Raw genomic sequence first — 16,147 nt, 5'->3', positions numbered from 1 at the left:
CACTATTACTCACTTTATACGATTGTAAACAAGCAGTTCGGAGATATTTCTACCCAGTTGCGAATACGTGGTCTCCACGAATACCAAAACTTTTGGATCGATACGTAAACCTGCCTCGGTACGATGATCGGGTGCTGGTGATATACCTCGCGCATGCTTACCACTAGTCATTCGACAATTTACGATTGGTGTAGGTCGTGTATCACGTTGTATGAGCCTGCAAAACGAAAAAGACCAAAAAAAAAAAAAAAAGAAAATTTAATTAAATAAATTTCATTTTTAAATTGCATCAAATTTTGCGATTCTCGTTCTCACGTATAAATTAAAATTTGTAGAATTCGTTCGTGTAATCTATAATTTCATAAAATATTTCAACCTCATTTTAGGTTAAAGCACATATATATTTTCCTTCTTATATTCTTTTTTAGTTTCGATTGCGTGAAAAATTTGCTCCGTTGTCCAGAGCAACATTAGATGAAAGCGTCCCATTAATAATGTATAAATATCCTACTCTACCTTATGTCGTAAAGTGTTTAAAAGATCTTTTCAATGCAGAGGCCTAAACGAAACAAGTAGGTAAACAACGCATTGTTGTCGTGCACGATATGATTGCCTTTACGTGGAACTGTAGGCAACAAAACGGGTTTACTTCGATGATCTGATATCTATCATACGAATGTTTCTTTGTTGAATTTCTAGTAAACGCGATCTTAGTGATTATTAAGTTAATTACATTTTCATAGACATCATCAAATTATAAGGATATACCGACCGAAGGACCGACCCTTTTTCACATTTTGAAGCAACATTCCTGGCATACAACCCGTCCCGGTCATTTTTGCCATTTCGAATTTACGACTTTACACCCGCGTATATTGTGTTCAATATATTATTCTTAAGTACACTTCTACCATTCATAAATTATTTTACCCAAAAAGTTTACGAACTTGACCTTAACACTATCCCTTATCATACAATTTTTCGATTACACAATAAATAAATGCTACTTACTTACTTCATAATTTGGGCCCTGCACTCGAAGAAGAAAAATGATCTGAAAGTTAATCGGATACATGATATACTTGATTTTGTAGTTGGATTAGAGTCATTAGATGGTGCATTAAATGCACGAACAGTACAATAGCAAATGAAAGTATCGTCGGCAAGAAATAACGTGAAAAATTTAACAAAAATTTGTATTTTTGGAGAACTTGTTCGATACCTTAAACTTAAACTAAGAGCTGCCGAGTTCCCAAGCGTAATGAGTTTTGCTTGCTTAAAAAAAAAATCATCAGATAAATTCGGAATGTCCAATGAGGGAATATAATTCGTACTCCTTAAGTAAATTCTCCAGTGCAACTTTAAATTGGTAATAGCTTTTTCATTCCTTATCTTCTGGATTCGATACTTCGAGCAATCACTTACTTGAGATACTTCTCTCGGTTCGTAAGAAAACTATCTTTATATTTTCTTTACTCAATTTATTTGAACGATATGATATCATTCAGCTTTCGATCTATACCGACGTTGCGAGAAAACTTTTTTGAACTAAAATCAAGCGTAAAGCATGCCAGTTGCGAAACGCTCACAAGCATTTTTATTTCAATACCATTATTAACTTTTATTTGAAAAATTTTACACATGACGTCGTTTAATTTTGACAACAATAGGTAATAGGTTGTAGTAATATCAGTTCGCCGTGTACGTCAACATATAACTTTTAACGTTTAACTCTATTCTATTGAAAGGAATTCATTATTAATTTGCATATCTGGTGTATCTGGATCTATCGATTTCCATCCTTTAGGAACTTGTATCAAATATCATGTACAACGACTTGCTTCTACATATGTATGAATTCAATGTACCGATGCATCGAAATAGTTCGATATGTGTTCACTTTAACGAGAAATATTTAGTGATAGATAGATGTTGAAACAGTCTATTTACAGCGGTTGTAAATCCTTTTTGCTATCGCTTCAAAAACATGCAAATCTGCTTTACATGGCATCTCATAAATTCAAGGATAGCCGGCGACAAGAAAAAAGTTCATGGCATTTTTCTCAATCGATGATTTTAGAATCGCGCAACTTTGCTAATACTAACGCTATCAGGCCGTACTCTAAGGAGTGTAGGGAAAAAAGCAAAAAAAAAAAATTATCTCTTGTCTCGATTCTAACAAAAGGTAGTGTAATTGTGTTTTGAAAATGAGCCAAATGTTCAAAAAAAAAAATTCGTAGGTTTTATGAAGAAATCAAAAATAAACAAAAGATTTGTTCATTTCCGTTGTCCGGTTGGGTCGAGTACGATAAAAACGACTTTGAATCATATGCGTAAAACTGACCGCAAAAATAATTTGCGTACCATATGAACCGTATAAATGAAACGTTTAATTTTCATATTCAGCGAGTTTGCTATTTTTGGGGAGATCGCTTAAGGAGGAGGAGGACGAATGAGTCGTACGTGGCAATAACGTGGAAAAAAGATCATGATTCGAGATAAATTGATAAGTTGACTACACGATAGCAAAGAACGGTACTTGTACCTTGTGCTCGATGCAATTGAAAGGTAATGGTGCATAAAGAGGAGTGATCGAATATTGCGAGACGTTTGGTTCCAAGAGCAACTCGAATCTCAATTAAACCAGAATTAATCAATAGAAAGGACTTCAATCGATGTTCGTTTGCGACAATGTCAGATCATATATTTTTAATGGCTATGAACTTTTGATATATAAATCCTGCGCAATTATTTTAATGCTTCAAGCATAACTTGAATCGAGTTCTATGAAAATTTGTCGGTTCAGTTTTCTTTCAACTTTACAATCAAAATGAAAGAAAAAAAAATTCATTTAAAGTATAAGAGAAATGCCTTAAAATTTTGGTAAGATAAACGCCACGAATTTTTCACTTTTATCTGTTACATGCACTCTCATATAAATTTTTTAAAAAGCATTTGTTGTACGGTTCCCTTTGTTATTTTAATGACAGTATAACATGAGTTCGATTCACTATTTCTGTCACAGTTACATGTGCGCAGATATGTATAATATTTGTAACGGTTGTTTTCTTGTTTCTTTTTTTTTTTTTTTTTTTTTTTTTTTATTTAAAAATAAAAAAAATTTTACTTTTTGGTTTGTCAAACCCATTAGCCGCCATTCAATATTACATGGAAAATATTTTCTGAGTTTTTGAAACTTGTATACGATGTCTGCTGTTATCCATTAAACTTTTTAGTTTTACATTTTTAACGAAGAAACACACAAAAAAAAAAAAAAAAAAAAACAATCCAAAAAAAAAAACACACGGATTTTTCAATATAAAATTGAAAAACTAAAATAAAACTTCGTAAGCAAACACACATAATAAAAATAAAAATAAATAAAAACAAAAAATATAAAAAAAAGAAGCAAAAAATTAAAAAAGAAAAAAAAAAAAAAGAAAAGAAAATGAACATTTATAAGGATAAATGGAAAGATAATCTACAGACATATTTTATGCTTTTCCAATAACAATAATAAACCCAAGCAAGTATAATATGGTTTTTTGCTCCATTTGGTAACATGTGCAGCTTGCTATTTTTCTTTTCTTCGTTTATTGAAAAGTTTATACGCTTTAGTTATTGCGAAGTGAAATTAATTGCGGATGCTGTATCCATTGAAGATTTTAAACTTTCATAAAGTTTATGCCAAGTTTTACAAAAAAATTTATCAATTCTTTCGCAGTTGAAAGCCAATTATTGAATGAGTGTTGCCACCAACAACATCAATATCTTATAAAGTGCGTCCGTCCTCTTAGCGTTCGAACGATGATGATTCTCTCTGTCATTTCATTTGCAGCCGGGCATTAACAATTTAAACATGAAACGCTGACTTAGCTGAGTTATGAGAAATTTCAGACAAATTTAGTTAGGACCGTATTTTTGAAATCATGTATTATGGCGAACTATTGTATTTTTTTCATAAAACATGCTTCAGACACTTTTGCAGTTTAAAAAATTGTACTTTCACTGGTACTTAGTATTATTATTATTATTATTATTATTATTATTATTGATATCAGTGAATGCAAATGAATTTTGTTCGTTTAGTCTTCACATCACTGGACGGTGAATTAAAACGTTTATAAAATTACATTGTTGACATACCGGCCATACTGTCTGTCTTCACTTTCAGAATATTTCTGCTTCTTCTTCGGGTAAACGTGTAAAGTGTATTAGTTCAATATTGTCAGTGTCAATGGGAACAATAGAAAACACTATAGCAGCCCACGTCTCATCATTAAACACTCTACATTATCTATTGCTATTCATACAACGAGTAACATTGTAGTCAAGGGCACAAGGGCAAGGCCGACCATTGGATACTTTACACCATTTCGCCCAGTGCACTTATCCACTCGTGATTCGGTGACAATATACCGAAAATTACGCACTGTTTTCATGCAAAAGATAACCTTTCAGGCATATTGGAGGAGGAGGAGGAGGAGGAGGAGGAAGATTCTCGAAATATCACATGACATGATCCATATTTAGCAAACCTAATTTACTCTCTAAAATTTCTCTATTCTTTCTCAGTTTCCGTCATAAAAAACTTCTCTGCTTGCTTTTCATAATAACTCCTGTATATGTTAGGATCCAAAAAATACTTCTATGTGATGCAAATTCTCTTTCGTTAATTGTTTAGGTTAGCTTGCTACTATGGATCAATTTTCATCATAATTTATATATAAAAAATTTAATCTTTTTCTTAGATTTGTAAAATTTGGAAAATTATGTTTGCTTGAAACAAACACTGAATCTACCTCACTCAGTAAATACAGTTTAGGTCTTTCTTTTTCTTTTTAATTACAAGCCTCACTGTGGACTGATCGTGCATGCATGCGTATCGCTGGAAAATGTAACAAAAATATTTTACAAGTTTCGGCCTCAAATGTGTTTAAGTTTTGTACATAGCGGACTCAGTTGCTTTTCAATGATAAAGTGAAACAATCGATTACATGCGAAAGAGGGGGAGAGAGAGCCAAGAGTCTTTTCATTATCTCAAGGATATTATTATCCTTTTTACATATTTAGCGAAATAATATTATAGTAAAATTACTTTGTAGAACTGAGTATTAAATCAGTGTTACATTTATGTCCGGCAGGCATACGCTTATCTGGGCAATGTCGAAAAGGATGTAAAGAAAGAAGGAGGGACGTGTGTAAACTGCCAAGTAAAAGTTAAACATGAAATCTAAAAGGAAATACAGCTGCACTTTATTTTGAAATGAATGAATGAATGTACGGACAAGCTGGCATTTAGTTAAAACAAGAGGATCCATTGTATATAGACGCCACCACCATCGAAAAGAGAGTACTACACGAAAACAACAATATTTGACATTGATTTATATGTACGTCTGCACGTATATCTCTCTTTGTATGCGTGCGTGTATGCCCGTATGTGCTCGCGTATGTTTGTTTAAAGAAGAGAGCTTTAACAGGAAATTCAAGAAACAAAAAAAAAAAAAAAAAAAAAAAAGCAAAAAAAAAAAATCCTTCTTTCCATGCAATGTACACATAATTAAATCTACTCTATAAGCCACCATTCAAGACCAACGAAAATAAAGTTACTTACTATAGCTGAAAACGAGCAGGAAAAAAATTCCAAAAATGCTTAATGTTTTCAGAAGACTTCAACATGCAACATAACAAACGCAATAGTAGAGTAAAGATGGAAACTAAACACATAAACACATAAACGAAACAATACATAACCAATTAAACAAACACATACACATATGTACGAATTCGGAATAGAAACACAATATGAAGTAAACGGATACAGTTGGTGAGAATTTATATGCAGCTGAAATTATAGTTAGACAGAGTTCACATTCGTACATTCGTGCAGCAATGCGGCTCATAAATACGAAAATATTTCAAGTGTTAAGTAAATCGTATATAAACGCGCACAAACACAAACACACACACACACATACATACATACATGCATACACACTTACACACATAGACGAGCATAGTCGCAATTAAAAAGATATATACCACGTACATCTATATGCGTATTAGAGGAATATGAAGTCCCGAAGGATTTATTTATTTAGCAGCAACGCATTTAATAAGTTTATGTTTATGTTTACGGTGATTACGAAGTAAACGAAAGCAAAAAGAAAAAAAAAACAAAAAAATTGTAAGTAATCGCTCCTTACTCTAGACAAATGAATGCATAAATGCGAAAGTGTGTAAAAACAATAACATTTTTATGGAAGATAATAAGTGAATTGAAGCAAAAGTGCAATTACCAACGACCAACAAACATAAGTACACTGTGTAAAAAGTGTACGGAATTTATAATAAAAACAATAACCCTTTTCGTCTCGTTACTAATTTTCTCACTTTCATTTAATATATGCGAAGCGCTAGGTCGGTTGGACGACCGACATCTTTCCTTCATCGTTGATAGGTTCGAAACGAGATTTTCGTCGGTAGCAAATTTGATTTGAAAAACAGGTCAGGAAAGTCCGAACGGGCCTTTTGATGTGAATATGATGTTTATGAGACTATTTTAGCAAAATTTTTGACCAGAAACCTTTATATCATGATGGCTTTGCTTACTATGTCATTTTAGTCTACCTATTGGACGAAGCTGCTTCTTTTTATATATATGATATTTTGCTACATTAAAATCGGTCCGAACGGGACCAAACGGTTACAATTTTTCATATTTCTTATATCGTTTTTTATAACTGATATGCGAGTCTTGCGAGCTTTAACACAAGATTATTAACAGCTCGGTGCAAACCCATCAACTTACCGAAGTAAACCTCTAATCTTATAATTGCCACTGTCAAAACAGTGTTCGTAGGTTCAAAGCTGTGTACGAAGAAGTTTAATTGGGCTTAGTCGGTAAAGCCATATTTACTTGCTATTCGGGCGCGAAGGCCCCAGACTGCGGACCTTACCCTCCCTATCTCTTTCTATTTCCTCGTTTTTCTCTGATCGCCACCAGCATTATGTTTTTTCTTAATAATATCATCGATATGGATATCAAATAAAAGGCCTTGGTGAGAGGAAGGACGACAAGAAAAGAGTGTTAACTCTAAATTAATTGTGATGGGCGTCACAATGTAGCGAGTCAATGTTCTCGTCACAATATCGTTGATATGGGTATCAAATAAAAGGACTTGGTGAGAGAAAGGACGACAAGGTAAGTGTGTCAATTTCGAATTAATTATGTTGGACGTCACGGCATGATGGTTAATATTTCTTAACAATACCTTTTAGTGAAGTACGCGATGAAAGATAAATTTGTCCCATTCACTTTTTTATGCAATAAAAGTAAGTAAGTAAAGTAAAAACATATGGCGCTAAAGGGCTTAATGGTGGTGGACACGCGAGATTTAGCGCAGATTAAATATAACTTTCTTGTTTTCATTTTTTTTTTTTTTTTTTTTTTTTTTATTAAAAAAGAAAAATCATAATTTTTTACATTATTTTTATTTGTATTATATTTTTGATATTAAAGGAAACATATATTTGGCATAAGTAAAGGCAACTTAGAAATGCTAACCTTGTATGAATTCCACAACATTTTTATCAAACTCTTTATTCGATTTATGTATAAAGATTGCAACAAAAATATCATAAATGATATCTTTCCAGGTTCGGCCGGATAAGGTAATAAATTTCTTAGCTTCCAAATAAAATTTTTTTTTTAATAATTCTCTAGAATGGATTAAAGTCTTTTCATATCATTTTGAAAATTCAAAGTGCATACGTTTGCACGGTTGTAATAATAATAATAAAACTCTAAGCCAAATTAATTCAATTGTTTACATGCTGTTAGTAGCGCTGCCAATGGCGAAAAGTGTGGACAACGCAGTGAAATCTTGTGCGAGTTTGTAGAAATGTAAGCAGGATGTTGAAAATAGGCGAGAGCCCTTATAATTAAGTTCTTTTCCTTTATATAAAATGAAAGATGCAAATAGCAAGCTAGAGGACGGAAATTTTATGTAACTACGCTTGTGGTCTATTGTATATTCGCGATTTATTTCCTTTTTAGTTTCAACGAGATAAGCACCAATATTTACTATAAAAAGAAGCGGAATTGACTTTCACTGGTCATATTAATTATGATTTAAAAGAAGTGTGTGTGTGTTCTTTATTCAAATTTAGTATAAAATTTCATTGTAATTCTAATAATGTATTTTTGACTTTTTACATCCGTCATAGGCTAGTGTTATTTGATTCGTATCAATTAAAGAGTTTGTAATACATAGAATTATACCTTGACGATACGACGAAGAACGTATTTATTGTTGATTAATATGAATAGGTAAATCAACTACGAGATATCGGTCGGTCTACCTGCCATTTCCTCATTCCGAAAATTTATGACTTCGAAACTTCGTTAAAAAAGAAAATTCGATCTATACCTTTTCCCACCGCTCCCTTCATGTGCGGAAATTTATCTAAACCATAGCAAAAATCAATTACCAGAACATCATTAACAACAATCGAACGACATGTTCTCATAATGAATCCTGCCACGGTGAGCCACGTCAAAGGCTCACAGCCAGCAAGGAATCACGTCTCTTGAGAAGTTCTTTATGGCGTATACTCTTTACATAAACATGAAACGTTATACGAGGAATGTTTGAAAAAAATGTGACCATTTATTTTTCTCGAAAAATATTTATTTACTCATCAATGTCTATCTATCTTGTTCTCTTCAAAATAGTATTTCTTACGACATAAGACACTTGTGCCACCCCTTTCTTCAATCCGCGAAGCACTTCTGATATCTGTTTTTGGTATGACCTTGAGCTTTTCCAGCGATGCGGTCTTTGTCTCTGTAATCGCGGCAAAACCGTAAAAAGATCTTCAAAAATAGAACAAACCAAAAAAATTATATTCGGCTGCGACCGAATCCTTCTTGGCTTTATCCTAAAAAAAAAAAAAAAAAAAAAAAAAAAAACAGTAAAAAACCAAGAATTTAATGCTCTACAATACAGGATGAGTCTGGCTATTTTTTTTTTTTCATTTTTTGTAGGTTGTGCGTGAAAAAATTTTCATCATTTATCTGTTACCGTCTATAACTAACGACCAAAAAAATCATGAAAGAACCGAAAAAGAAGAGGGGCTTTTGGTTTCTGTTGCACTGTAGGTGTGTCTTTTGACCGATCCTTAGCCTTACAATTTCCAATACCAGTCTGCGCGCAAGCACCAAAACCGAAGATTACGTAAGGAAATTGTTCAATGTGATACTGTGGTTATGCTTCTGAAATTGTATGCACAATGCCTCAAAGCATTTATATTCCAAAATAGTGGACCTGCTCAAGAGATGGATGCCTTTTTGACTTTGAGCCTGTTAGGCACATCGTCATAAGACATGTTAGAAACGCCAAAAATCGTTAATTTTGACATCATAATTAACCGTAAATTTACAATTTTGTTTTCCTTCTTTCTTTCTAATGTTCATTGCAACGTTAAAGTGAAGAAAACCGAAAAAATTTCGAAACGCCATCTGAAACAAGTTCGAATTTCAAGTGATTTCAAGCCTTGAAAGTCCAACATGATCCATTAATTATATAAGTTAATATATATAATAACTATGCCCAACTATGTGTGAAGACGTGTAAGATGTGTAAACAGCATTTCCTGTCGATATATAGAGTAAGTGAAGATTTTCGCTATATGTCGCAAACAAGCATGGTACAAAAGTCCACCAGTAATTATATTCAATAAGAACTCGCTTTGCACTCATTAAAATGTTGTTAGGTATAATGCATGCTATCACTTTTTCCACTTTCAGTTTAGCAGACCAACGAATTTGAGATGATTGTATTTATGAGAAAAAGTGATTAAAATTGACTTTTTCACTGTCACCTATCCTTTCAACGATTTAATGTGTGATGTGTGTGCGATGTATATGTCATAGATATTTCTATCATGGGATGACATAAATTTAGAATTTGCTCTGATCATAATTGAGTAAGCAGTCGTAAACGTTAAATATTTATGGCATTGAATAAGCAGTTAAGGGAGCCAGGATAACTAAGATTTAAACGTTTTCTTATTTGTCATTGCACTATGCTCTCTCTTATTCATTTATAATTCGTTGTAACACTATGTAATTTGATTAACATTAATAATAAAAATAATGATAATACTTTGTGATGATTTGGCTGAGAGCAATCAATGCGAAAACGTATGGAAAGCTGTAGTGATAAACTTCACAAACTTGTTGTTATCGTTGATAGAAACTAGCTCTCGAAAGGAGCTTCGAAATTGTTTTATATCCTTTGAAAGCTATTTTTTGTATATAAATTTGTTTGTAATACGGTTATCAAGCATTTAACTTTGTCGCTTATTAAGATCGTGATAGGACTTTTTTGGTACAAGATGGTGAATATTTTTGCAATTTAAATTATGTGAGTATATATATATATATATATATATATATAAATGAAAACATTTTTCTTGGAAGAAAGGGAAAATAAAATGTGAAATAATGATGATCGCCATTAGAATTGCATTGACATATATTTTAGTATGCACTTTACTACAATAACATTAGTTAAATGCATATAGTATGGGGTAAGAAAATATTAAATTCAATGTAAAGATAAATATTTTGCTTTATGCATACCCCACAAATACTCCTGTGTCGACGTAGTGTGTGTAATAGAATATTGTCATCACTGTAATAGCGAATAACGCCAAAACGCAACGACGCACGTTGACGGCCTTCACAAAGGGCGAGCCAAAACAGCAACGTGCTATAAAGTTATTGCAACAATTACAAAATAAAGATGAGGGTGACGGTGATGTTGATGCTGTTGCTGATGCTGATGCTGATGGTGTCGTTAGATAAGCGGAGGAGTTAGAGGATGACGACAAAGGATGTTGATAATATGATGACGATGAAGCTGAAGAGCTGACTGTATTTAAATGCGAAGGGGAAACGGATACGGAATACGAGTCATCATCAGGAGGTAGCAGCAGTTCCGATGACGTTGATTTCGATTGCGACAATAAAGATTGCTTTTGTTGTTGCATTGGAACACTAACGTTCGTTGCTGATTGTATAGCTGGCAACAAACGCGTTGAGACGGATACAAATGTAGGTAAGATGGTTGCTACCGATGTAGATGGCAGTATATTAGCATTGGCCTTCGCAGGAAAAGCATTACTAAGAAAATATCTGTCACTGACGTCATCAAAGGCTTTCGAAGTCATATAATGATAGGGTGGCGATGGTGGGTTAGATATTTGCCAGCGATTTTTACTATCGTCTAAGCGCCTAAGTAAACCATCATCATTCTCGTCATCGCGACCGCTCTTTATAACATCACTAATTCCGTCGATTACTCGATCAAAACGCCACGAATGCGTGTTTTTTCTGTCACTTATTATTTTTGTTGCTGGCGCGGATGTCGCTGCTATTGCTGTTGTTGTTGTTGTTGTTGTTGTTGTTGTTGTTGCTGTTATTGTTGCTGTTATTATTGTTGTCGGTTTTGTACTAGTGGTGGCAAACGAAAATACTGATGGTGATAACTGCGTTGTGTCCGTTGTCAAATGTTGTTGCATATTATCCTTGTTATATTCATACATTTGCTGCCTTGTCGCATTTGCGGTCAACATTTCTGCCCTCGTTATCTTTGCTGCTTCTAATAATTTGTCATATTTTTTATATACCTTGCCTTCTTCTAGCAATCCATTGCCCGTGCTTCTAGTATTGTCGTCACCGCGATTATTAGCAGCTATCAGTGACATAGTTGCTGTTATTTTTTTTGATTTGTTGTTCTGATCTGAAATTTCACTTTTAGCGTTTTTACTTAAACGATTGAATTTCTTTGATATTGTCATCGTATGTGTGAAGCTATGTTAAGGTTTCGTTTCAATTTTTTTTTTTTTTTTTTTTTTTGTTGGCTTGGAACCTTCTTGTCGGTGGTGATGGTATACAATTTCAGTAGAGATTTTTTTTTGTTTTTTTTGTTTTCTTGTTTTTTGTTTCGCTGTATGAATGGGGGAGTAATAGTAGTTTTAGTTGATTTCCTTGTGAGAATGTTGTGGCAGCTGGAGATATGTTCGTTCGTTCATCTAAAGTTTAACGCTCTTTCCTTAACAACTAAAGTAATTGGAGTGGTATGGCACACAATACAAGAAGTATTTTTTTTTTATTATAACGGCTAAATAAGTACAGATTTTTATTTTTATTATTTTTATTATTTTTTATTATATATATATATATATATAATAAAATACACTTTAAAATCCGTACGTTGGAGTTAGTGTTCGTTTGTAATTTTTTATATATTTTTTTTTGTTTATTTTTGAAGCTTTAAAAGTAGATGATGAGTTTAGTTTAAAAATAAAAACACAAATCACTTTTATTTTTTCTTTGTTTTGAGAAGAATTTTAAAATTACACATATATCTTTCTTTTATGCTTTTTACAAATTTCGTTTACATGCATTGATAGAAGAAGAAGTAGGAGAAGAGGAAAGAAATTTGCGATTATTGTCCGTTCGCCACTTGATATGTTTCCAAATTTTTATGTATTCAACACTTTGTGTGATATTTTGAGCAAAGGCCATTTTTTTGTATTGTAACACTTGCATCAAAATGAGCTTTGCTGTCATCTAATATGGCAACATTGACATTATCATCATCGTCAGCATTGGCATGAGCATCAGCGTCAGTATCATTATCAACGTTACTACTGCTACGAGAGCTGTCGCTGGCATTAGTATTTTGAATATTATTGGCACGTATTTGTAATGATGACGTTTGCGTTGTGTAAATGAAAATTTCACTTGCTATGACTATTAGTATTTTTTTTATTGTTGATATTGCTGCAGCAGTCTTTGTATGATCATTAACTTCATAATTGAACATTGGAATTGCTTGTAATGAAATCCGTTCGACCGTTTTGCTATGACCATGTGGAAGAATAATCGACGCGTCTGTACTAAATCGTAATTACATCACTTTTGATATGTTATTCGGATTTCACTTTGACGGCAAACGGAACTTATTCGTGTCACAAGGGATCTGCAAGAAGAAAAATTCAAAAGATTAACATTTTTAAGTATGGTTTCTTCTTCTTCTTCATTTTAAGCACAATTCGTTGATAAATATAAATCATGAAATGAATGAAAAGAAATATCTCTTCATAACTTTCTACATTCTATTACCGCAAATTTACATATATGTAAATCAGTGAATATATTATAAAAGCATTTCAAAAACTTTTATGCGGATTTAATAAAAATTTGAAAACTCGTTTTTCCCCCTCCTCCGTAACACATAAAAAGAATATTTTTATAAAAATGAATTGAAATAATAAAAAATTTTAAAAATTTCTATAGCAACAAACAGTCGACGCTAGATATCTTCTAAATTCCAAATAGAGTTCTAAAGCGCACAAAATTGACAGATATATATATGTAAGTAGATATGCATGCTTGTATGAATCTATGTAGTACAATTCGTGCTATATTCAAATGGTTCATACATAGAACGATAACTGTCAGTTAAAGTCAATAAACGAATTGCGCTAAGCCATAGGTCTAACAACAAAGCGACGTATTTTTTTTGTTTTTTTTTTTCTTTCTTTTTTTTACAATAGAAAAGCAATAAATGTCAAAATAGATATTTTCAGTTGAAAAAAATATTCAAGCAGAGACGCTCAGTTGGGTAAATAGACAAGTCAGCTGGCGTAGGAGCTACATTCCTCGCCTTCAACCGAATACTGTACACCTTCTTCTCATAATCGCGACGGGGTATACTGAGAACATTTAACATTTCATTAATTGTGAGTATACACGAAGACCACCTGAGTGAGGAATAATATTTATATAATATTGATTTTTGTAATTTTCACGCGTTCCGAGAAGTTTTTCGTTTTCAACTATACAGGCTGAAATTCATTTATTTTGAAAAAGTTATTTATGTACCAATCAGGTGGTGAAGAGAAATTTTGTTAAATTTCCCTATTTTCTATCCATTATCAAGTCAGTGTTCATTGGTTCAAATCTCAAGTGTGGTATAGTTTTCTTTGGCTGCCGTTATAGAGGGTGCTCGGTCGGAAAAGACATAACACCTATCGATTCATTTGCACATCCACTACACTGCGGCCACCATGCTCCTAATCTCTTTCCCTTCTCTCTATTCTTTTTAGGTGTTATCGTGTTAATCGTATCGATGAAGGGACCACATCCCCCGAGTAAACGGTCATAGTAAATAAAAAAGATAAAAGTTCCCGGATTTAGAATTTCCAGACGAATTTCAATCAAGCAACGAATGCTCAAAATGTCACGCTTACATAGCTCTTTACGCGCTACAAGTAGGGACGCTGGTCCAAATGAAATAACATAATTAGTTCAAGCAATGTGATGTGTAATGAAATTTCTTAAATTCTTTATAGCGTGCACTGCCATCGAAAGGTGTTTTTGTTTTTTTTTTTTCTATTAACAGCCTATGTTGCAGCGAAAAAATGCTATATAAATATTTTTTATTGCATATTTGATACACGCTAATAAATATAATATGCAGAGGCTTAACATTTAATATATACACTAAAACGCTAGCTTGTTGAAAAACTATAGATTTGTTTTTGTAGTCCGGCACCTGTGTATATAACTATTGTGCAAGAACTAATGCCACGAGCGAGCCTAATAGAACTGACAACGATGAACGTTCGTAACAGACCTATTTCTCTATTACATTCATCGAAACGTTATGATTGCTTTAGGCAAATTAGAAACTATGTTCGCATAAAGGGGTCGTGAGTTGTTAATAAACGCGGACGATGAAAATTTCAGTCAATTATAAAAATACAGAGTCGATCCTTTTTTAATTTAATTAATTATAATAACGGAAATCTGATTTGGCATATTTTGAAACGTTAGTCACAATGTAATTGTCAGCCAACAATGACTCAGACAAATATGTCTGAGATTAGATCCGTTCCGAAGAATTGTGAATTTTAAGATAGTGTAGATCGCGTCCCAAACTTTACGCAAGATTTCAATTTGCCGATACTTATGCGGGAAAGTGTGGAGAAAGTAAACAAAAAAAAAAAAAAAAAAAAAAATAAAAAACAATTTGAAAGCCAACAATATAGGGCTAGCGAAAATGGGCATTACGCGAGAGAGCAACGTGTCGAGCAATATTCCGAAAACAGTGAAAGTTTGGCGGCCACATCTCGCAAATTTCGTACAAAATACGCCGTCACCTCTGTGACTCCGTTAATCGTCTTAACTGCCGCAATTGAGGTTCAGAGAGAGAACTCGAAAGACGAATTACACACACAACGTGTCCCTCTTTGCTGCGGATTTTGGGCAGAAGCCACGACTGGACCCTACTTTTTCAAAAATGAGTTTGGTCGGGCAAAGACTGAATATTCCACGCATAACCCTATCCTAATTACGTTCCGATTCAATAAAAAAATTACAATTGAGAGAAGAAATAACAGACACACTCGTTGCTCTCAGCAGATATTCTGCTATATATATTTTTTTGCGGGAGTAAGTCACAAATATCGGGATTTAATTTCGCCTTTTTAACTTTAATCATGTCACTTGTTGAGTTTCCCGGGAATCGTTATTAATATCTTCGTCAATCGTCCATATTATGAGGCGTTTTTACTTGTTCGTTCACCCTATCAGGTAACGTATCGCATATTTTTATTTCTTTTCGATACCTTAAGTAATTTGGATTTTTTTTTTTTTTTTTTTTTTGGAAGAATCAGTTGGCTTTCGTGCAGACCTGATTGGCGTAAGAATATGGCATATAGACTCAATGAATGCTCTAAGATCGATGACAATGAAGACCGGATTTTTAACTTATTATTATTTTTGCAATATTTTTATTTTATTTTTTATTTATTGTATACGAATTTATAATAATCGATTTAAATAAAGCTCCAACGCATTGGAGGTATTGCATAGCGGCAAGTTTGCAAAATTGTATATCAGGAAGCATGTATATAAAATTTATAATTACATAACGTTAATAATATATATATATATATATAAAAACCCACTTTCGGGTCTAAAATCGATCAATAGCATACCGATGTGTCAATCTTCTTGCAAAAAACTTTTGTATAACAAAATGCAAATACTTTTGCAGAAATT

General features: G+C 33.0%; 1 protein-coding gene across 4 annotated transcripts in view; it reads right to left on the bottom strand.

Annotated features, from left to right (window-relative positions):
* The window catches only part of LOC119631503 (bifunctional heparan sulfate N-deacetylase/N-sulfotransferase), a 104,092-nt gene that overhangs the window by 27,640 nt on the left and 60,305 nt on the right, over window positions 1-16,147 (bottom strand). For 3 of the 4 annotated variants that reach the window (XM_038023773.1, XM_038023771.1, XM_038023772.1), the window contains exons 2-3: window positions 10,652-13,058; window positions 14-217 (exon numbers count right to left, since the gene is read on the bottom strand). In XM_038023773.1, the coding sequence (XP_037879701.1) occupies window positions 14-217; window positions 10,652-11,871 (1,424 nt within the window). In that variant the 5' untranslated portion in view covers window positions 11,872-13,058. Of the gene's footprint in view, window positions 1-13; window positions 218-10,651; window positions 13,059-13,201; window positions 13,224-16,147 lie in introns of those variants that run through there. The other variant, XM_038023775.1, reaches the window with a different exon arrangement.

Source organism: Glossina fuscipes, unplaced genomic scaffold (assembly GCF_014805625.2).
Source record: "Glossina fuscipes isolate IAEA_lab_2018 unplaced genomic scaffold, Yale_Gfus_2 1, whole genome shotgun sequence".
In the NCBI taxonomy this organism is placed as follows: domain Eukaryota; kingdom Metazoa; phylum Arthropoda; class Insecta; order Diptera; family Glossinidae; genus Glossina; species Glossina fuscipes.
The sequence above is the reverse complement of the archived record's forward strand: the minus strand, read 5'-3'. Positions and strand labels throughout refer to the sequence as shown.